General features: G+C 46.1%; 1 protein-coding gene across 1 annotated transcript in view; it reads left to right on the plus strand.

Moving 5' to 3' along the window:
- The window catches only part of prkcha (protein kinase C, eta, a), a gene marked incomplete at both ends in the record, with an annotated part of 28,983 nt that extends 7,990 nt beyond the window's left edge, over positions 1 to 20,993 (plus strand). The window contains 12 exons of the mRNA XM_084438600.1: positions 282 to 429; positions 541 to 575; positions 1,398 to 1,480; positions 2,425 to 2,554; positions 3,212 to 3,345; positions 3,696 to 3,836; positions 3,931 to 4,104; positions 13,615 to 13,769; positions 17,580 to 17,718; positions 18,340 to 18,528; positions 20,549 to 20,695; positions 20,847 to 20,993. Coding sequence (XP_084294726.1) covers positions 282 to 429; positions 541 to 575; positions 1,398 to 1,480; positions 2,425 to 2,554; positions 3,212 to 3,345; positions 3,696 to 3,836; positions 3,931 to 4,104; positions 13,615 to 13,769; positions 17,580 to 17,718; positions 18,340 to 18,528; positions 20,549 to 20,695; positions 20,847 to 20,993 — 1,622 coding nt within the window. The remainder of the gene's footprint in view (positions 1 to 281; positions 430 to 540; positions 576 to 1,397; positions 1,481 to 2,424; positions 2,555 to 3,211; positions 3,346 to 3,695; positions 3,837 to 3,930; positions 4,105 to 13,614; positions 13,770 to 17,579; positions 17,719 to 18,339; positions 18,529 to 20,548; positions 20,696 to 20,846) is intronic.
- Between the last annotated feature and the right edge of the window lie 1,329 nt (positions 20,994 to 22,322).

The following is a 22,322-nucleotide window of genomic DNA, read 5'->3' on the forward strand; positions in this document are numbered from 1 at the left end:
CTCTCTCTCTCTCTCTCTCTCTCTCTCTGAGGGTGGTGCGACTCTACAGACGAGTTCCTGTTAAAACTTGGGGTTTTCAGCACCACAAAAATAGCCCAGCCATAGCTCATATCATACATTCTATCTGTGCACAGCACCCACACGTGCACACACATACCGTACACGACACTCACTTTACACACAACTGTTCCTATTCATTTTACAATGCTGAGCAAAATTGAAATAAAAAGTGCATCAGATCCATTGTGACGGATGCCGTCTCTGTCCTCCCTGGGTCCCAGACGACGCCATCGGTAAAGAGTATAAGCAGTTCACCCGGAAGCGCCAGGGGGCCGTCAGGAGGAAGATCCACCAAGTCAACGGACACAAATTCATGTCCACCTTCCTGCGGCAGCCCACCTTCTGTTTCCACTGCAAGGAGTTCATATGGTGCGACACACACACACACACACACGCGCACGATATTTGTGTTATTGTTGATGCAATGATCAAATGCATATGTCCCTAAGTGGTTGTTGATTGTCAAGTTCTCTATTCCAGGGGCGTGTTTGGAAAGCAGGGCTACCAGTGTCAAGGTCAGTAACCTTAAAACTACTTCAACCGTCTTCTCCTTTACTCGCTCTCTTGCCTCTCTCTCTCTCTCTCTCTCTCGCGCGCGCGCGCTCTCTCTCTCTCTCTCGCTCTCTCTCTCGCTCTCTCTCTCGCTCTCTCTCGCTCTTTCTCTCTCGCTTCTTTCTGTTTCATACTCTGACAAGACCCCCTCAGTCAGGAAGCCAGAGTCTCACCACACCACGGAAAGAGACCTGAGCTGTCGCACAAAGCGTCATGGCCCGGTTTCTCATAGACATGACCTCCGTCTCGCCCAGCCTGGCCCCCATCTCACAGACGCCTCTCAGCTTCAAGTTCACACGCACACAGCTTCTCATTTGACACGTCCTTAAATAGGGTTGTGCAGTAAAATCTACACAGCAGCAATACAGTACATCGCAACATGTTTTCCTGTGATACTGTAGAGATTTAACGCGGCACTGTATCGATACATAATTTATTTTTTTTCTAAATTTTGAACTAGCACAAGGGAAATATACAGAACAGGACAGGGAATAGATATAGGTACAATGAAGGATTGAATTCAGTCATATATACATTATTCATGTTTTATATGGATCGGGGGATGGAGTTGTATTTTCAATCAATTAATTATGTAGAGTCTCGCGATGTTTCGCAATATGTATTGTATCATAGCGCAATGTATCATGATGCAGTCGTATCGTATTGTGAGGTCCTGGCCAATACCCAGCCCTATCCCCTCAGAGGCTCGCCGAATATCCATGGAAAGAAAGACATTGTTTGTTTGTGTGTGTTGTTAAGTGTGTTTTTCTCACTTTCTTTCCCAGTATGCACCTGTGTGGTGCACAAACGCTGTCATCAGCACGTGGTGACGGTGTGTCCGCGCATGAAGAAGCCCGCCAAGGAGCCGGTGAGATCATCCAGACTGGCCAGGGACCAGAAACATCACAACTGGAACACTGTTGTCTCCAGTAAAACATAGAGAACACTGTTGTCTCCAAAAACACTACTGGGTTGTATCTGGGATTGGAATTTTAATTTGGAACAATGTCAACATGCTTTCTGAATTGAACTTGCCGCCCATTTCTGGCATTGCAGGCACAAATATGAAAAGCATTTCAGCGATGTTGCGACACCGGCTTTTTCAGCTTTCAACTTAAGAATGTTGCATGTAAACTGACATGTCAGGGTGGTTTTGAATACAAAACAAGCCCTTCCAGTGCGTTGTGTTCTTAGTGTGGTGTTGACAGCTGTCCCCCGACAGCCCTCAGACACACAGACATGATCATCAACAGATATGTATTTAGCGCCTGGACCCCGTACCGGTTCCTGTTTGTGTCAGGGTGCTCAGCCAGCCAGAACTGTGTGGGTTGACAACTTTTGAGCCACTGCAGATATGATGCCATCATGTACCGTGTATGTTTTTCTGCATATACAGACTTAGATCAACATGGACAACATTTATTTATCATATGTAACTGCCTTTACTGCAGATCAACATCAAGATCATTTTATTTGTGACATGTAATGCACGGCATACAGTCACAGTGAAATGTTGCTGCCGGCTCCAAGATTATGCTCATTACAGATACACTACAATACTCAATATACAAATTACTGTATATGCAGGCTACTTCTTCCATCAGCTTCACTGTATCGCACTCTCTCAAAAATAGGAACTAAAAGTGACTGCAGGCACCATGTGTCTGTTAGTGATGCATGAAGGGATACAGTAGGACATAGTGTATGCTTGAACACACCGCCACCTGCTGGCTGCTTGATGTATAACAGGCAGTGTCTCAGGACTCTTCCTGTATCTCTCCAGCATTCTGATTGCCATCTTCTTCTTGCCAGCCCATCAACCAAGGCTTCAGCATTAACATCCCTCACAAGTTCAACACCCACAACTACAAGTCGCCCACCTTCTGTGACCACTGTGGTTCTCTGCTGTGGGGCCTGGTCAGACAGGGACTACAGTGCAAGAGTAAGAATGCCTTTCTTCTCTCTCTCTCTCTCTCTCTCTCTCTTTCACACAGCTACCAAAACGCTTTGGTTGCACACACATATACGCACGCATGCATGCACACACACACACACACACACACACACTAGGGGTGTAACGATACACTAATCTCACGATACGATACACGATATTGGGTTGACAATAACAATACGATACAATACACTAAGGGCAGGTGTGAAGCGTTGCAGTAGCGCTGCTGTTCACACCAATAGTGCATTTCTCCACATTTCTACTCCAATACACTTTGTGAATTTAGAGCTTAAATGTTGTAATATCATGAATAGGCCTAGAGACAAAAGACGCGTTTGTTACCAGCGTTGTTTGGCCAGTGTTCACTGATATACAATAAACATATCACGATATTGTTTTCACCTTGACGATACGTATTGTGATGTTTCTGTATCCCGATATATTGTGGCATGATATATTGTTACACCCCTAACACACACACACACACACACACACACACACTCTTTATCTCTCCAGCTTTCCAACTCTTGCTGGATAGTTGCTGTATTGTGTGTGTGTGTGTGTGTGTGTGTGTGTGTGTGTGTGTGTGTGTGTGTGTGTGGTCTAACCCGTGCTCCCCATGTGGTGTGTGTCTGTCTGTCGCTATAGTCTGTAAGATGAACGTACACATCCGCTGCAAGGGCAACGTCGCGCCCAACTGCGGAGTCAACAGTGTGGAGCTGGCCAACAAGCTGGCAGAGATGGGCCTGCAGGCCGGTGGGCTCTCCAAACGCAACTCGGTGGTACGATTAATGCCCACGCACACACACACACACACACACACATGATTTACTAAACTCTTATAAACTTGGATCCCTAATCATAACCCTCACCATAGCCATAATTGTAACCCAAGCCCTAAACTCTAACCTTTGACCCTAAAATTAACCCTAAACTTATGAGGACCATCCTCATGTCCCCACAAGTGAACATTCTTGTGATTATTCAAGTTCTTGTCCCCACAAGAATAGTTAAACATTTGGTGGTCACAACATACTGTATAGTAACAGACACACACACACACACACACACACAGTAAGCTGTGCTGTCATACAGTAGCCTAAGTCCCCCCCCCCTTCTCTACTGCTGGCAGGCTGACCACGGCGTGGCGGGGGGGTCTCAGCGGGCCGCCAGCCTGAGGGAGGAGGGCGACCCGTCCCAGCAGCAGACCAGGCGCCTGGGCATCTCTGACTTCACCTTTATCCAGGTGCTGGGCAAAGGCAGCTTCGGCAAGGTGAGTCAGCCACAATACAGAGAGAAGGAACCAGGACTGCTCTGTGTGCCTGAACCCGGACGGTTCATGTGTGTGTGTGTGTGTGTGTGTGGAGGTGATGCTGGCGCGGCTGACCAGCAGTGAGCTGGTGTTTGCGGTGAAGATGCTGAAGAAGGACATCATCCTGCAGGACGATGACGTGGAGTGCACCATGACGGAGAAGAGGGTGCTGTCGCTGGCCCGCTGTCACCCCTACCTCACCCAGCTCTACTGCTGCTTCCAGACACCGGTGAGAAACACACACACACACACACACTCACTCACATACACTCTCTGTCTCTCTCTCTCTCTCTTTCTCTCACACACACACACACACACACACACACACACACACACACACACACACACACACACACACACATACACACACTCTCTCACAGCATCCCAACATTTCCACATTGTCAGAACACCACCCACAAAGATTTCCTTCTGCAATACACATACTGTCCTGCTGGTGGCAGCAGTCGCTAATATAGGTTTCTTGCCAGCGTGCGCCTAAATGACATAAATGGCATGATGTACAGGTAGGTCCAATAAATATTTGGACTTTGACACAATTTTCATGATTTTGGCTCTGTACACCACAACAATGGATTTGAAATTAAACAATCAAGTGCAGACTTTCAGCTTTAATTTTAGGGTATTTACATCCAAATCAGGTGAACAGTGTAGGAATTACAACTAATTGTATATGTGGTTTGTTCCCTTTTTAAGGGACCAAACATAATTGGTCAAACTAACATGAATCAAATTGTTACTTTTAATTTGGTTGCAAATCCTTTGCAGTCAATGACAGCCTGGAGTCTGGAACCCAGAGACATCACCAGATACCGTGTTTTGTCCCTGGTGATGCTCTGCCAGGCCTCTACTGCAACTGTCTTCAGTTCCTGCTTGTGCTTTGGGCAGTTTCCCTTACGTTTTATCTTCAGCAAGTGAAGTGCATGCGCGATTGAGTTCAGGTCAGGTGATTGACTTGGCCATTGCAGAACATTCCACTTCTTTGCCTTGAAAAACTCTTTGGTTGCCTTCGCAGTATGTCTCGGATCGTTGTCCATCTGCACTGTGAAGCGCCGTCCATTGAGATCTGAAGCATTTGGCTGAATATGAGCAGATAATATTGCCCGAAACACTTCATAATTCATCCTGCTGCTTTTGTCAGCATTCACATCATCAATAAATATAAGGGAACCAGTTCCTTTGGCAGCCATACATGCCCACAGCTTAACACTACCACCACCATGCTTCACTGATGAGGTGGTATGCTTTGAATCTTCTCTTGCTTTCTTCTGGTATGCTTTCTTCCCTTCTCAATACTCTTCTCTTGACATCATTCTGGTACAAGTTGATCTTTGTCTCATCTGTCCATAAGATGTTTTTCCAGAACTGTACAGGCTTTTTTTTTTAGATGTGTTCTAATCTGGTCGTCCTGTTTTTGAGGCACACCAATTGTTTACATCTTGTTGTGAACCCTCTGTACTTACGCTGGTGAAGTCTTCTCTTGATTGTTGACTTTGACACAGATTACCTCACTATCTCCTGGAGAGTGTTCCTGAATTGGCCACCTGTTGTGAGGGGGTCTTTCTTCACAAGGAAAATAATTCTTCTGTCATCCACCACAGTTGTCTGTGATCTTCCGGGTCTTTTGGTGTTACTGAGCTCACTAGTGCGTTCTTTCTTTTTAAGAATGTATTGTGTATTGAATGATTTGGCCACACGTAATGTTTTTGCCATCTCTCTGATAGGTTTGTTTTGATTTTTTAGCCTAATGATCGCTTGTTTCACTGATAGTGACAGCTCTTGGACTATTGAAAGTTGACAGTGACAGCTCTTTGGACTATTGAAAGTTGACAGCAAGAGATTCCAAATGCAAGTACCACACTTAAAATGATCTCTAGACCTTTTATCTGTCCCTTGTAAATGAAATAAAAGTGAATAACACACACCACACCTGGCCATGGAACAGCTGAGCAGTCAAATTGCTTTTGGTCCCTTAAAAAGGGGGGGGGGGGGGCACATATACAATTGTTTGTAATTCCTACACCATTCACCTGATTTGGATGTTAATACAACATTATCATGTGTCTGCATACAATAACACTGCATTACATAACATAAGTCATTTAGCAGATTATAATACGCCCAGCCCGCATGGGCGTATTATAATCTGCTAAATGACTTATGTTATATAATGCAGTGTTACTGTATGCATGACACAATAATAAATATATAAATATAAAAAAAGTGCGAAAGTCTGCACTTAAAGGACATCTTGATTGTTTCATTTCAAATCCATTGTGGCGGTGTACAGAGCCAAAATGATGAAAATTGTCAATATCCAACTCTCTGGTGCTTACCACTAGGTTGGAGTGAAGTCGTTCAAAGAATACGTATCACTTCCTGTGGTTGTTTTGCATGCACAGTGGACTGGACATGGACTGTATATCAAATCTTATATTGACTTGATGTCATTACTTGTAGCAAGAGGGAGAAAAAATGGAGAGAGGGTTTGTGTGTGTGGTCTCCAGTCAGACAGCTATGTGTATGAGCGAGGGACAAACCTCTGGCGGAGGGCATACTATGATGATGGGCAACTATATCTACTATTATAGCATTATACCTGCAGTAGAACATCAGAGATCCGAAAAGTCCAGTCAGCTAAACTGGTGTCAAAACTGGAAGTAGCCGTCAAATTGAACCTTTTACTATAATGTGAGTTGTGACAAAAAGGCTAGCACAAAACGCAAGTATAGCTGGTTATTTGATTGCAATTTAAATGCCTTTCTGGTTGTTATATAGGGTATTTATTGATTCATTGGTAGTGTAAACAAAACTCTAGCTGCTGCGCAGCACTGGATTGGAGCCAGGCATTTTGAGGAGGAGATAAATGACAAATACATAAGGGTCTCTGCCCTGATCCTAATTATTTAAGACTTCTTAAATTAAAAAATATCTTTAAAATCATGTGTCTGAAATCCAAACAGTAGGCATTAGCATATTTGTTTGGCATTGTGGGTAGTGTCCATTTGAGAGCAATAGTTTGAGCAGAATGGGATGAGTCCAAATGTCAAACTATTTTGATATGAAACCTATTTTTTTCATGAACATTGGACATTTTGCCGTGATTATGAGGAGAACATGGCTGGCTTCAGATGGCTCTAACAAAAAAAAAAAGGATAAATGTTACAGCTTATTTACACCGTAGGAATCCTGGATAAACATTTTAAGCTGAGGATACACTACAAGATATTATGCCTGATTTTTCACAATCCTGCCGAGTCTGTCCTAGTCGGCAGCAGTCTGCACTAGTTGGGGGTAGTCGGTAGTCGGAGTGGCAATTTGGCACAGAGATCTGTAAGTGTATGATGAGAACAGACTTCTCCCGATCCGAGTCGGAGCGAGTCGGAGCATATCAAACATGTTTGATATTTTTGAGCAGATTCTGCACACAATCGTGTAGTGTAAACTCGTCACCACCTGGTCCAGTCGTTAAATGTGCCATACCCAGTTTTTCAGTTGTCATACAAAAATCAGCAGAAGCCAGTCGTCTAGTGTATACTCCCAGTCATTTCATAATCTGTTAAGATTGTGAAAGTCTTGTAGTGTATCCGAGGCTTTAGTAGGCCTACCTACTGTGATGGGAATGAGTGGTGGGACTCTGGACTGAGCATGGATTCACCGATTGACTGAATTGATTGGATTGAAGACAGGTGGGACAGATAAAACTGGTCAGATGAACAGATGCAAACAAGAAGAAGAAACAGTAACTGCTACAAATTAGGAACAGGTTGGCCTGATATAGCTTGAAGCTGCACCAAGCATTTTCTTAACTACTAGAGGGTGACAAACTAACACATTTTTTAAAATACAACAAAGTAAAACTATACTGGGACACTCCCCTAAGGGCAAACTGTGCATAAAGGCTAATGACTAAGCTAAATGAAACTATGGGGAAGTGTGCATGAGGAGGAAGAGGAGACAAATGACAAATGAGTCTGTCAGCAGAACTGCCCAGACCATATTTCAAACTTTAAAATATCTTTAAAATCATGTCACACAGCACTATGAGTATGCATTCACATTTTTATGCTGCATCACCCTGGGCATTAACTCACAATGTTACACCAAGGGCAAGTCATGATCTTTTTTGAGCTACCTGCCAAGGGAGAAGCCATAGATGGTTTCACACTATGACTTAAGCAATCAAGGGTTGCATGTAAATGACACCGGTGTATGTAACATGGAGGTTTCAGCTTACAAGCTTATAAACGTTTTAAAATGGTCGTCTTGCATCTGATCCCAGCTTCTTTTGGATTCATTTTGAGAGGCTTCCTAGCCCCATTTTTCTGGACCGGTGTACAGGTATATAGCCTTCTCCTCTGCAATTTACTCTCCTATACCGACGCACCCAAGTCCTGACTGTTTGTCATTAGGCTACCTATGCTTGGTGTTATTGGCGCAGTATCAGCACCTCCTGAGACGGTTGCAGTGATAGCACATATGGGTGATTTGTTATGATTTTAAAGAAGTTTTTAACTTTAGACTGTTGCTGTAGCCCCTCCATCAGGACTATTGGCCCACAATGCCAGTTGAGGAGTTGATTTTTCATGCATGGGAAGTCAGACTTCCTAGGAAGAAGAATATTGGGAAATACAAGAGGGACTGGCAGCTGAGCTTCCCGGCCACTAATAAATATTCAATTTGGTGTATTTTGACATCACTTTCAGAGTAATAAACACTTAATAATAAACACAGATCCGAATGACCCTCATTCCTGCTGGATTCGGATCTCTGAGGCTCTACTGTACTATTATATCTACTGTACTATGATATCTACTAATACACTTGTACCAATGATTATACTATGATATTTACTATTGGAACTTCTTGGTGTGGCCTGAGGAAAGGGTCTGAGGGAGGTAGAGGGAGGAGGGGGAATGGGGGGGGGGGGCAGGTATGGTGGAGTCAATCTCTGGCTCGACACTGATTTAATCCATGGGAAACCTTTCTTTCAACCAGCAGCAGTAATCTCAGTGATCACACTGAGCGCCTCGATGTACGCTCTAGTGACTTCCTACCTTCAATGTTCATCACCACAATTTAATATAAATATCACTCAGCACTTCTACACTTAGAATATTTAATACTCTTATTCTTACTGTCCATATTCCCCATCTTTACTGGCCTTGGAACTGCTGCTAGAGTTTTGGTTTGCTACTTATGTAGATTTTTTGCTATTCTTGTCTTGTGACTTTTTTGGGGGCAATTTTTTTTAATGACCTACTATTCTGTTGTTGCTTGCCATGTCCTAAGAATGTCACTGTTCAGAATGGCCTTGTGTTATACTGTGCGCTTGATAAATAAAACCCTTTGACTTGCTGTGGCATGCAGAGGGTCATTCAGTCCTTCACACTACTCTGACCTTAATGTCCCGAAGGAGGGCCTTTTATTTTCCTACCCATGTTCTGGAACCTGCTGCATCCAGAACCGATAATGAGAAAAGTGATTAATGGGTCTCAACGGTGTTTTTGTTCCTTGCTATCATGAAACTCTGGACAGTTGGACATGAATAACGTCACACATGACCTCATTAAATCTATATAGTCGAGCGTAATAAATGACATCACTCTTTCCCCGGCACAGTGAGATTAGCATGTCCTCTGTGAGCTCCTGTGAGGGTATATAATAGTGCAGAATACAGGTTCATAGCTGTGTGTGTGTGCTGCAATACACATACTGTCCTGTTGGTGGCAACAGTCGCTAATATAGGTTTCTTGTCGCCCGTCCTAACATGATGTATCCATAATATGGTCATGAACATCCCCTTCCTGATCAGAACAAGACAGTGTGGTGCAGACCCTGAGCTTAGCTCTGATTACCACTTGGCTGGTACTTATCACTTAATAATGTGGGACCTTGAGGGGTCTTTAATTCGCCACACGGCAAGTGAAACACAATTACACACGTGTGCAGGGACACATGTAAAGGAAAAACCTTACTTGGTTTAGTTTAGATTTCAAAGAACACGCTGAGTGGTCGGTCAAGCTGGTTTTAAACAAAGGCAATAGTTTTATTCTGTTACGATTCTGCAGAGTCGGACTCTAGCACAGGAAGTGAATCCGGGCAGAGTAAGTCAGATGTGGACGAGGTCGATAGGTTATACAGTGAAAAAGGAAGTGACATAGTTTCAGGATGAAGAGGACAGGGACAACAGGAAAACAGAACACTTTGGTGAGACTTGAATTTCATTCACACACATCACACATGCAATCAAGGGCCACCGGTGGAAAGTGGTCCCTGCATTCATCCCATCCATCGCCGTCCTCCTCCAGGGGCAGCCGGGAGCATTGGGCAGCCATCGATCATGGCACCCGGGGACCAAGTCCGACAAAAGTAGAGAGAGGGCTTGTGTGTGTGGTCTCCAGGGTTACGGCTTCCTCCCTTTCTGCTGGTTGCTGTTTTCTTGCAGGATGGGGTGGGGGGAGGAGCCCTGATTACTGATGCAGCACACCTGTGGCTGTTTGTCCTGCCTGGCCTACTTGGGCTGAGTGACTCTCTCCTCTCTCTCCCTCTCCCTCTCTCTCTCTCTCTCTCTCTCTCTCTCTCTCTCTCTCTCTTCTTTACAAAGAGGCTGCAGTCACGCTAAAGGTGGGGGGGGGGACTTAGTCGCCCAGTGGGTGTCCCTAGGGGGATCAGGCAGGGGTGCCGCCTATCCGGGCTGCTCTAAACCGTGGCCATAGAGCCTCTCCTGGCTATGCTTAGGAGAAGAATGACAGGGTTGTCCTTTGCAGGGAGGGAACTGGGCATTTCCTTAGCAGTGTCTGCATATGCGGATGACATTACAGTGTTTTTAGAACGCCAGGCGGATGTCCAGACACTCTTAGAGGGCCTTGCAGTGTATGAGAAGGCTTCATCGGCCAAGGTAAATTGGGAGAAGTGTGAGGGGTTGCTGCTAGGGCGGTGGGGAAACCAGAGGCGCCTCACCCTACCAGCAGGGCTGGAGTGGAGCAGGGAGGGTCTTAAGTGTTTGGGGGTTTATCTGGGGAGCAAGGAGTTTCAGAGTAAGAATTGGGAGGGACTCTTGGAGAAGGTATGTGATCGGTTGTCTCACTGGACATGGGTCCTGCCACAGCTGTCGTCCAGGGGGAGGACTCTGGTGGTGAACAACCTGGTTGCCTCGATGCTCTGGCACCGGTTCAGTGTGCTGGAGCCGCCTGACCAGCTTCTGCGGGAGGTGCAAAAGAGACTGATTAACTTTTTCTGGTCTGGGCACCATTGGCTGAGACCTGCTGTCCTGTACCTTCCTGTGGCAGAGGGTGGCCAGGGCTTGATAGATCTGCGCAGCCGGATTGGGGCGTTCCGGCTGCAGGCGGCGCAGCGGCTCCTCTATCAGGAAGAGCAGCCTGAGTGGATTGGACTGGCCTGCACGCTGTTGCAGAAGGTGGGGGTACGACAAACACCTCTTCCTCCTCAGAACGCAGGACTTGGACATATCTGGGACTACTCCGTACTACCAGTCGGTGATTAGGGTGTGGAGGGCAGTTTTCAAGGCTGAGAGGAGGGGCTTGGAGCCGTATGGTGACGGAGGGGAGGAACCGTTGTTCCATAACTGTTTGGTGCGGTCAAGGGTGCTGGAGTCTGTCGCCATGAGGAGAGTCCTGGTGGGGGCGGGGCTCACAAAGCTGGCTCACCTGAGAGAGCAGGGGCGGTGGAAGACTGCCACTACCCTGAGCCAAGAGACTGGGCTGAGGTCTGCTCGGGTCATGCAGAGGATGCTGCAGGAGGTGATGCGATCTCTCCCAGGGAGCTTCAGGGTGGCGCTGGAGCGAGAGGCGGTCAGAGGAGCGTCACAGAGGAGCCTGCTCTTTCCGCAGTTGTGGGTGGCTGCAGGAGTGGAGGAGCGGGTGGAGGAGGACGGGGCCCTTCTGTCCTTTGGGGTACCTGTGCTGGGCCACTTCGGAGTTGTGTCCAAAAAAGGACTGTATAACATCACAGTCAAGGTCATGCACGTGGACTCGCTGGCCGGTTTGTCGGAGTCGAGGTGGTCTGGGGTGTTTCCACCGGGGGTGTCCCCACGACGCCTCACGTCCCCACGTCCCTGTACAGACCCCCCACTGAGAAACGGACTGCGGATCTCCAGTGGAGGATTGTGCTTCTCCTGATGGCAGCGCAGGAGGGTGTAGCCTGCCCTGATGACTGTGCTTTGCTAGGTGGGCTGAAGAAGTCTCTTGAAAACCTGAATGTGTTGCTGGTTCATCTGCCTGTGTCTGGACATATGGAGGTTGTTAATTTGATCCGTGACTATCCCTCCTTGTGCGCAGACACACTTTCCCACACACGGCTAGTGGAGCATGATGTCAATGTTGGGAATGCGCAGCCAATCCAGAAGCGTTTCTGTCGTGCATCCTTTGGAGAATGTTGCCATCTAGACAAGGGGATCCAGTATATGTTGGAGAGTAACGTTACTGAGCCACCTTTATCCGGCATGGCTTTTCCCATGTCTCCTGATCAGTTAAGCCAGATGAGGGGAAGTGTCATGGTTACCATCTTGAATCGGTGGTCATGGTTAACACATTGAATTGGTGGTCGTGGTTACCACATTTTTGGTTTTTGATTTTGTCTTGGTGCTGTCCTTGCCTGGTCTGTCTGTTTGTCCCCTCCCGTCTCCTTTCTCTGCCTCTTCTCTGCCTCTTCTCACACTCTTAATTTTGCTCCCTAGGCACCATGGTTGCTTGGCTGCATGGTTGGAGGTGTGTGGGGTTGGCCTGGGGCCTGCTGATGTGGGGTGGTGGTGTCTATAGCAGACACCAGTCAGACAGCTAGGTGTATCAGGGACAAACCTCTGGCAGAGATGCAGGGTTGGGCCTACTGCGATGATAGGCAGCTATATCTACTATTATAGTATTATACCTACAGTATAATCGTGAGTCGTGACGAAATGGCCCATTATAGTCGGTTATTTCATTTCAATTTGAATGCCTCTCCAATTGTTATAGAGAGTATTGATTTATTGGGAATGTAGACAAATATTCAGTTTTCTAAATTTGTTTTTGTATGTTTGTATTTTGACATCACTTTGAGTTACAAACATTTAAGAGATCCGAACGACCCTCTCTCCCGATGGGTTGGGATCTCTAAGGTTCTACTATACTATTATATCTACTAATATATTCTTATACCGATGATTATAGTATGATATTTACTATTAGAACGTGGAGGAAGGGCCATATCAGTCAATCTCTGGCTCGACACTGATCTGTTTAGATCCACTGGGAAATAGGCAGGTGGAGGTTCAAACAGCTGAAGGAGATTACAGCTCTGACCTTTCTTCTCAACCAGCAACATTAATCTCAGTGATCACATTGATGTGTGACGATGTGGGCTCTAGTCACCTAATGTACATGTCCTGAAGGAGTGTTTTTATTTATTATCCATGTTCTGGAATGTCTGTCGTGCACAACCGATAATGAGAAAAGTGATTTATGGGTCGCAACGGTGTTTTTCTTCCCTGCTATCATGCGACTCTGGACTCCACAGTGACAGTTGGACATGAATTACGTCACACATGGCCTCATTAAATCTACGAGTTATAAACAAGAGTTCAACGTCACTTCTTCCCCAGCACAGTGAGCATAGCATGTCCTGTCTGAGGGTATAGTGTAGAATTCAAGTTCATAGCTGCATGTGTACGTGTGCGTGCATGTTAAAAAGTGGGTAAACTATTTTTTTTTGTCTGTTCCAGGACCGTCTGTTTTTCGTGATGGAGTTTGTGAATGGTGGCGACCTCATGTTCCACATCCAGAAGGCCAGGAAGTTCGAGGAGGGCCGAGCGCGCTTCTACGCCGCAGAGATCACCTCCGCACTGATGTTCCTGCACGGCAAGGGCATCATCTACAGGTCCGACATACACACACATGCACAATTACAGGGCAGTATGACACACCAGTTAGCTACAAGCAGCTCATCTCGCACGCACATACAGCTCTCCCTCTATAAGCACCACCGAACATCATAAGCACAGGGAATATTCTAGCTAAAACATGGTAGAAATCAACTACATAACTTAGCTAGCAAGCTGAATACAATGTGGTGCTCATACAATACACAATTTATCATTAACATGTTTATATAGAATGGAGCAGCAGAACTACAGCATACTTTGCTAGTTGGGCAGGTGGGAACAAGAGAAGAAGGGGTGCACTAAGACATGCACACCCCATGGACCAAACCAAATAACATGGACCAAACCAAATAACATTACATGGACACATGTACCACCTTACGTAGGCCCTAACACAGAATAAAGTATAATCAAATATTTACACACAAATTATAACAGCTGCATAATAAAAATAAAAAGCCTATTTGGGAATTTGACTATTAGTATGACCATGTAGAGGTCACCTCTTGACCTGACCCACTTGGCCTGCTCCACCCACTCTATACCAACACAGTGTATCACATTGCTATACACACATCACACACACACACACACACACACACACACTGCGCATGGGCCCGGAGCCAGTGCTCCCTGCCTTCTCTCATGTCACTGGCTGCACTCCAGTCCTATTGTTGAGTTAATTTTACCATACCTATAGTGAGGCCCAACTCCTATCCCAGCCTCTCGTTTAGAAAATCATTCTCGGAAGTTATGCCAAGGTGACGGTGACATTACATTGAAAGGGGTTTCCAGTCCTACAAGATTAGTGAGCTTGTATGTGCGGTTTACGGCCCTCTTACAAGCGCTGTTGCCCACCGACTGTGTCAATGTCTACAGTGATACGTTGGCATCATGTGAGCCTCATGTGAGCCTTGATAAACGTTGAGTTAAAATTAGACAGGTCTTCCATGTAATGTCAGCGCCACATAGCATGACTGCTAGCCTGATCACGGTGACATACTCTAGCCCTGAAATAGCCCAGCAATCCAGGGCTAAACGTCTTTCTATAGGCCACCTGCTGACTTGTTGGCATATAGCTTGAGTGTGTAAAGTAACCTAATCTCCTCTACCTCTCTGCCTCGCTGCTCTTTCACCTCACCTAGGCAATGACACATTGTAGAGGGGGGAGTAGTGGAGTGAAGCAAGCATTGACTTTTTTGATGTGTGAATATGTTAGTCCATAAGATAAGATGAGATTTTTTCCCCAATTAGTTTTTTTTGTTTCCTTGCGTAACAATTGATGCAAACAATATTCGACTGTGCACCATTCACTTGTAGGTCTAGTCTTTGGCGACTTTTGACCAGCTCATCATTTGGAGAGAACATGGGTGTGCGTAACCGTTTGACGTCTAAGTGGATAATAACCATCTCACTACTTCCTTCTTCATTTGAAGGAAGCTCCATGTTCCTCATTCAGCCACAGCTGGTAGCCTGAGCCAATCCTCCTCTGACCGTGGTAATGTGACTCAGGAGTCAGGAGCCCGTTCACAAGCTGAGAGGTAGTTTTGATCGTGGTACGCACCCTGCTTTTCCCAGATAAAAGGAACCCTGTTTGGCCAGGTCTGGCTGTGGCAGAGCAGAAAGAGGAAGTGAGTCAGTTTGGTGGTGACTGGTACAATTATGAACACCAAGACTGCCACTCCTAGGTATAGAAAACAGTTTGAAAATGAAGGACATGTTTCAGTGTGTGGTCGTTGGATCCAGTCTGAATAAAAACATTCCTTTCTGATTGGGATGCAGATGCACTGATTTATCAGCTGTATTTATCTGGTAGGCGGATGATATTCGCCTTGACTGGACATTCACCGATGGCAGTGGCCGATGTTTATCTGTTGTGTCGTATCAATTTTGGCGCTGGCAAATTTTTGGAAACAAGAATTTTAGTCATGTGAAAGAAGGTTATATTAAAAGTTGTTTCATACTCATTTTTATGATTGGATTTGTGCTCATTCAAAGTATACTACTGTATACAGTAGTCTGATGAAGGGCTGAAAGACTTAAATCAATTATTTTTAGAAGGAAGATTTCTTTGTTTCCCTGGCACAAATGGGGGAATAAATAATAACAAAAAACAAAATCAACAAACAAAAGAATTTTGTAATCAATGCACCTCTATTTTCTGGGTTTGTACTTCATGGCTGAGTGCTTGTGATGTTTGTTTAGTGCTGCTGTATGACACTTTGTTTTTGTTTGGCAGAGGTGCGTCCCTTGTGTTAAGGCAGAGAGTGCCAGAGCACAAGTATTTCATTTTATTTTGCTACAGCACTGGTAGTAGGCTACATGTTTACTAGTTACATTACATTACATTCATTTAGCAGATGCTTTTATCCAAAGCGACTTAAAACAATAATTGCATTTAACGTAGATAGTGTACTACTACTCGCCAGAACTCACAAGTGCATCTCCTTTCTAAATAAGTGACTAGTCGCTTTGGATAAAAGCGTATGCTAAATGACTGTAATGTAAATGTAAAAGAGCATAATCTAGTGCTAAATCTTAAGTGCAAAAAAGTTCTCCCTATTATGAATTTACGTTAAATACTGTACACACAGGCTACAATTAAATGGGAAAAGAACATCAAAACACAAGAAAACATTAGTTATGGCAGTTGATGTGGTTGTCTGCGCCGCGATCTGCACTGGTTAATACACATGACAATGAGGTTGAACTTGAACAATGAGGATCTGAGTCAATGTTGCACAATCAGTTTACTGGAGGAGAGCGAACCAGCTTGAACCAACCAGACTACCATTAGTGTGTGTGTGTATGTATGTGTGTGTGTGTGTGTGTGTGTGTGTGGTCTTCCTGTCTGAATAAACCTTGGGCAATCTCATATTCTCAGCACTATCTATTACACACACACACACACACACACACACACACACACACTTATTGTCGGGACACACCTTTACCACGCCCATGTTCCCTCAGCAACCTGTGAATAACCTTGGTGGTGCTGTATGACATCACCACTACTGCCTACTGGGTCACCTGATCTCAGGATAATGCTGCCAAGGCTGATAATCTGTTTCTGTGATCACAGGGCCCCAGGGCTCCGAGTGGAGGGCAGCAGTTCAGTTTCATTACTCTCCAGTCTGCCATTAGAAAGCTCATCTGACAAGGACCTCATTTGGAACTCGGGAATTACCTCTCTGTCTTGCTGAGAAACAACATTACCTTGTTGTAATGAATGCTGTAATGAATATTGCTTCTCTTGGCTACAGGGCTAAATTCTTATTACAAAAACAGATGCTAAAGCTACAGAGAGCCAATGCTAAGCTCTGGTTAATGTGTATTTTTGAGGTCCTCCATTCATTGCCCATTTTGACAGGCAAATATTGACTCTGCATGACCACCAGTCCATCCCGCTCCTCCTGGTCCTGCTAAGTCGTATGAATGCGCCAGACTGGGCTGAGCAGCCAGTAGTCAGAGAGCTGACAGTGCTGCAGGCCAACAGTGGCTCTGTCTGTCTGTCTGCCTGTCCGTCCGCCTGTCCGTCTGCCTGTCTGTTAGTCCTACAGCAGGACTGACTGTCCTCCTCACTTGTCCTCCTGTCCTCACATGTCTGTCTCACCTCCACGTACTGTAAGCCTCTCAGGCGTATATTTAGGCAGAACGTGTGAAGGTGACATTGTGAGAGAGAGGGGTAACCGCTACAAACATACCGCTATAAAAAAGATACTTTGTGAGTCACCGAAAACGGTGGATGTTAAACGCTGTGAAGATTTTTCCGTCTTTAACGCGAGAGTGTTCTGTCTCTCCAGGGACCTTAAGCTGGACAACGTGCTCCTTGATAAAGACGGGCACTGTAAGCTGGCTGATTTTGGCATGTGCAAGGAGGGCATGTTTGAGGGCGTGGCGACGGGCACGTTCTGCGGCACACCTGATTACATCGCGCCAGAGGTGAGTGTCCTCACTGCTTCTCAGAAACATACCCAACCGTCGTAAGCAGGGCTCCCTCTGAAAAAAACACTCCCTGCGCACATAGATGTAATTAAAACACACACACACACACACACACACAATTACCATTGGCTCTCCTGCCAAGCCTCTCAGTCCTTCAAGATTACGTTTTTGTTTAGTTTTTTTCCCACTGCGAGATTTGAGAAGACTGTCTTTCATAGGTCTCTGGCACTGTAGAGTAGATCATATGAGTTCACATTCCCAAGTATCACCCCACCTCTGTGAACACTGCCACTGTGACCGCAGCTGCTCATTTCTCCCTGGTGGTTTACAGAAACGTAGCACACCTGTGTGGAGCTGGCAGGCTGTCATCTTGTAGACGTGTGATTCTCCACTATGTGTGTGTTTTTACGGAAAGCTACTAAGGTTATGTTTATGACCGAATGGCTTCATTGCCGACTGCAACACTCAGCCCACTGATGAACAGCTAAACCCTGTTCTGTACTGGCTGGGCTTGGAGCAATGTGTCTGAGTACCAGAGTAGAGGTATCCCTAGTGATGTATTCGAATTTCTCTGCTGTGACGTGTAATGTGTTTTTTTGATGATGTGTGAATTCCCAGATCCTTCAGGAGATGCTATACGGGCCGTCCGTGGATTGGTGGGCGCTCGGCGTGCTGCTCTACGAGATGCTCTCCGGCCACGCCCCCTTTGAGGCGGAGAACGAGGACGACTTGTTTGAGGCCATCCTAAACGAGGAGATCATCTACGCATCCTGGCTGAGCACCGACGCAGTCAACATCCTGAAAGCTGTGAGTCCCATCCCCACAGTATGGAGTTCATTTATCGGCCAGTCATAGATAGTGTACACCAGGAAGAAGATGAACCAGAACCTTCATGACTGAAGCTGGTCTCATTGGAAGGATAGAGGATCCAGAGGTCTTTCCAGTACTGTTGTTGTGTTCTCGGGTTGTCAGAAGGGCCTCGACATTGTTTACATCAGAGAAAACGTCAAAGCCTCACCAACGGTACATTTTGTTACTCTTCGCTGATGGTTGAGGAAATCTATTCCCTTCCGTAGTCATATTCAGAGCTTTGCGGGGGTAAAAACCGACACAGTTACCAGCAGGCATCTGCATTACGGGAGTTGAGATTGAAAAGAAGTGGTTTGCTCACATTCAAACACAACCAGCCACCATTGACCGCTAATGCATGCGGTGCTACATAACCAGGAGTTGTCAGGATCTAGAACATCGGGTCGTAGATATCAGAGAGAGGGAGAGGGGTTGGGGCCGGTCAGATGACTACATCATCTGGACAGTGATGTGTCTGGCAGCCTGACCGAGCTCCGTCAGCCAGCTGTTGGGCCTGCGGTGTTACATAACTATATAAAGACACGCTCTGCTGGCCTGCCAGTGCTGGACCAACGGGCTATAAATACAGAGCCCTCCCTCCATCACTCTAACCCCCCCCCCTCCCTCCCTCCCTCTCACCCCCCGCCCCCCCTCCCTCCCTCCCTCCATCCCTCAACCCCCCCCCCCAGTGTTGTTATTCCAGCATGCTTCAGAAGCTACCGGCCTAAGTTCAGCCGCAAATCTACTCGACACCCGTTATGTAAGGACCGGCCGACGCCCCAGTCCAAAGGCTCTCTCTCTCTCTCTCTCTCGTTAGTTGAGTGGATTGAACGCGCTGCACTATTTATACCAATTGCTCACCCAGAATTCCACTTCTTGGAAACAAGCCCATGACGCTCATTCATTGTGTGTCAGGGGACTTCACATTCATCACTTTGTGTTTGATAATTGCTGTCTAGGTGGACAGCCCCTCGTTGATAGCCAAATGAGAGACTTTGTCTCACTGTTTAGCATGTGCCTCTTTATATGACACAACGGTAGTGCACTGTTCCCTTGTTTCACTCTCTACAGTTTTCTCCTCCAGCACAGTTTTCTCCTCCAGAGCTGTAGAAAATAAGCAGCATCATGGAAAGGAGGATGATGTGGTCTGTGGTCTGTAGATGGAAGAAATTATCCAGTAGTTTCTCTGATCTCATGAACTGAATCTAGCCCGTTTCTCCAGGACGGCTTGCGCACCTCATCCCTCTCTGCTCTCTTCCCTTCACCTTGGTCCAGCTCTCTTCTCTTGTCCCACCCGCACTTCTCTCTCTCTCTCTTTCTGTACTCCTCCTGTTCTTCCTCTCTGCTATGACGAATAAAGTGAGGTGCTATGTAATTGTGTTCAGGTCTCCCTGGGTTAAGAGTGTGTGGATCTAATGTGTTAGGACGTGTTCATCTAAAGATGGACCGGGGCTAAATCTGGCCCCATCCCTCCTGCAAAAAAGGCCACCTTATTGGTTTTGGCTGAGCATGAATGTCAGAGGCAGCCCAAAGCTGTGTGCAGACTCGCCAACTGAAAGAGAAGACTTCAAGCTGCATCCATTTGTTTCTCTGGAATCACGCCTAAGGCTGTTTGGAGAGGTTATCTCATTTTGTTTCAGCTTCTCCCTCCGGCTGCTCTCACCTGCAGCCAACATCTAGTATGGGTCTGGGAAAAGGCCCACAATTTCAGACCAGGAAACAAATTGATTTGTTTTTCCTGGCTCATATTGTCAACTCACTTTATTGGTCCTCATCCACACACCTACAACAGCAGAGACATTTTTTTTTCTGGACCTATTTTCATGTTTGCAGATTATCTTGAGAGGAGGTGCTAGACAGGCCTCAAGCGACTCCCCTGTGTTTGTCCGTTGGGGGTGCTGATGGGATGTCATTCTAGGTCAAGCCACCATATTTAATCTCCCATGCACCTGTGTGTTCGTTGCTGCCGTCCCCACAGCTTTTGACTAAGAACCCGGCGCGGCGGCTGGGCTGTGTGTTGGCGGAAGGCGGGGAGAACGCTGTTACCAGCCATGACTTCTTTGCGGTTATAAACTGGGAGAAGCTGAATCGCAGAGAGCTGGAGCCACCATTCAAGCCCAGGATTGTAAGTCACACTCACCTATTACATATGGCTTTAGACAATAGGATAATAATCTGTAATTGATACTGGAGATATCTCTGTATCCCTCTATAATACATTGTTTTGTGACTCCTGGCTGACCTACAGTATGTGATGACATTGTGTCTGCTTCCAGAAAACCTCGGAAGACGTCAACAACTTTGACACAGACTTCACCCAGGAGGAGCCCACACTCACCCCCATCGACGACCCCCTCATAGCCTCCAGCAATCAGGACGAGTTTCAGAACTTCTCCTTCACCTCTCCTGAGCTGCTGGACTAGACGTTCTGTCTGACACATGACCAACCCCCCCCCCCCCCCCCCCCCCCCAGCACCACCAGTCCTCTCACTGTGGCTCCTCCCCAACCACTCTGTTACCACCTGACCTCTCGCTACTTTTCTCACTACCTTTACCTCTGTCTGTCCTGAGTGGCTCATGGCCCATACATAGAGACACAATGACTGGAGCTGTGCTGGATATGAATTCTTGAGCAAAGAAATGCCTGCAGCTCTTCTAAGAGTAGCGACCCTTCCTGTTATGGTATGCCACCACATCAGAATTGCTATGTTGAATTGTAGACCCCTGTTGCTCCTCCAGATGGACGTATACAGTGAACTGGTTGGCATTCCATTGTCCCGTTTGTCAAAAAGGCATGTAAACCCACTGACCTCCAGCAACGCGGATGGATGGAGGGAAGGCTGATCGATGGAGGGCGGGCTCCGGAGAAATGGATCACCATTATGTTACGCTGTTTTCCAGTTATCGACCCCATTCTCCACTTTGGAAAACGGGGACAGTCCTCAGAGGAAGGTGTTGCTTGTATAATGTGAATGCTTTTGCAGATATCGGTGTGAATGCACGGCAACGTGACGTTATTGTCCGACACAGTCATTATGAATTTGCTTTCAGGTACTTCAGGTTGAATATAAGCTTCTTTTTTTTTTACGTGGTTTGTGATGGTTGATTTATTTCATTTACTGAGCTGCCAATGTTATTGATTTACTGTCACTCAATACAAAGTGCTAAAGACAGAGGGGTGTCATGATCCAAGCTGCCAGTGTTTCCCAGAACAGTTGAGCTGCTTGTTAAAACCCTAGGACAGCAGAGTGTGTGTGTGTGTGTGTGTGGGGGGGGGGCAGCGGCATGTGAAATAGTTTTTCAGTGATTCTCTGGTGAATAACCCCCCCGCCCACACACACACACACACACGCACTCCTCCTTTTGGAAACTTGCGGATTTGATCAACACATTTGTTTAAGAACACATGCCAGTAACACCACATGCTACGTTCCTTTGTGACGTCCTTGGCTTCTGAGGGTTCTATCTACATAAAGTGAGCCAATGTGAAATTCTGATGCAACATTTCACTTAGTGGCAGGAGTTTGGTGAGTAAGAACTGTTGAGAAATGTGAGAGTTTACTGGCCACCAACTGGTTTAGAGAAAGTACCAGTCAGAATAGCACTATGATTATGATTATTCTATACCAGTGACACCACCTCCTTAGTTCTACCACAGAACACAAACCATTCAAAGCAACAGCCTTGTGCCACATACAGTACATAAAGAAAGAGAGAGCAAGTTGCTGCAACTCCAGTAGAGGTCAATCGTC

The sequence above is a fragment of the Borostomias antarcticus genome (assembly GCF_949987555.1).
Source record: "Borostomias antarcticus genome assembly, chromosome: 5".
Classification (NCBI taxonomy): Eukaryota; Metazoa; Chordata; class Actinopteri; order Stomiiformes; family Stomiidae; genus Borostomias; species Borostomias antarcticus.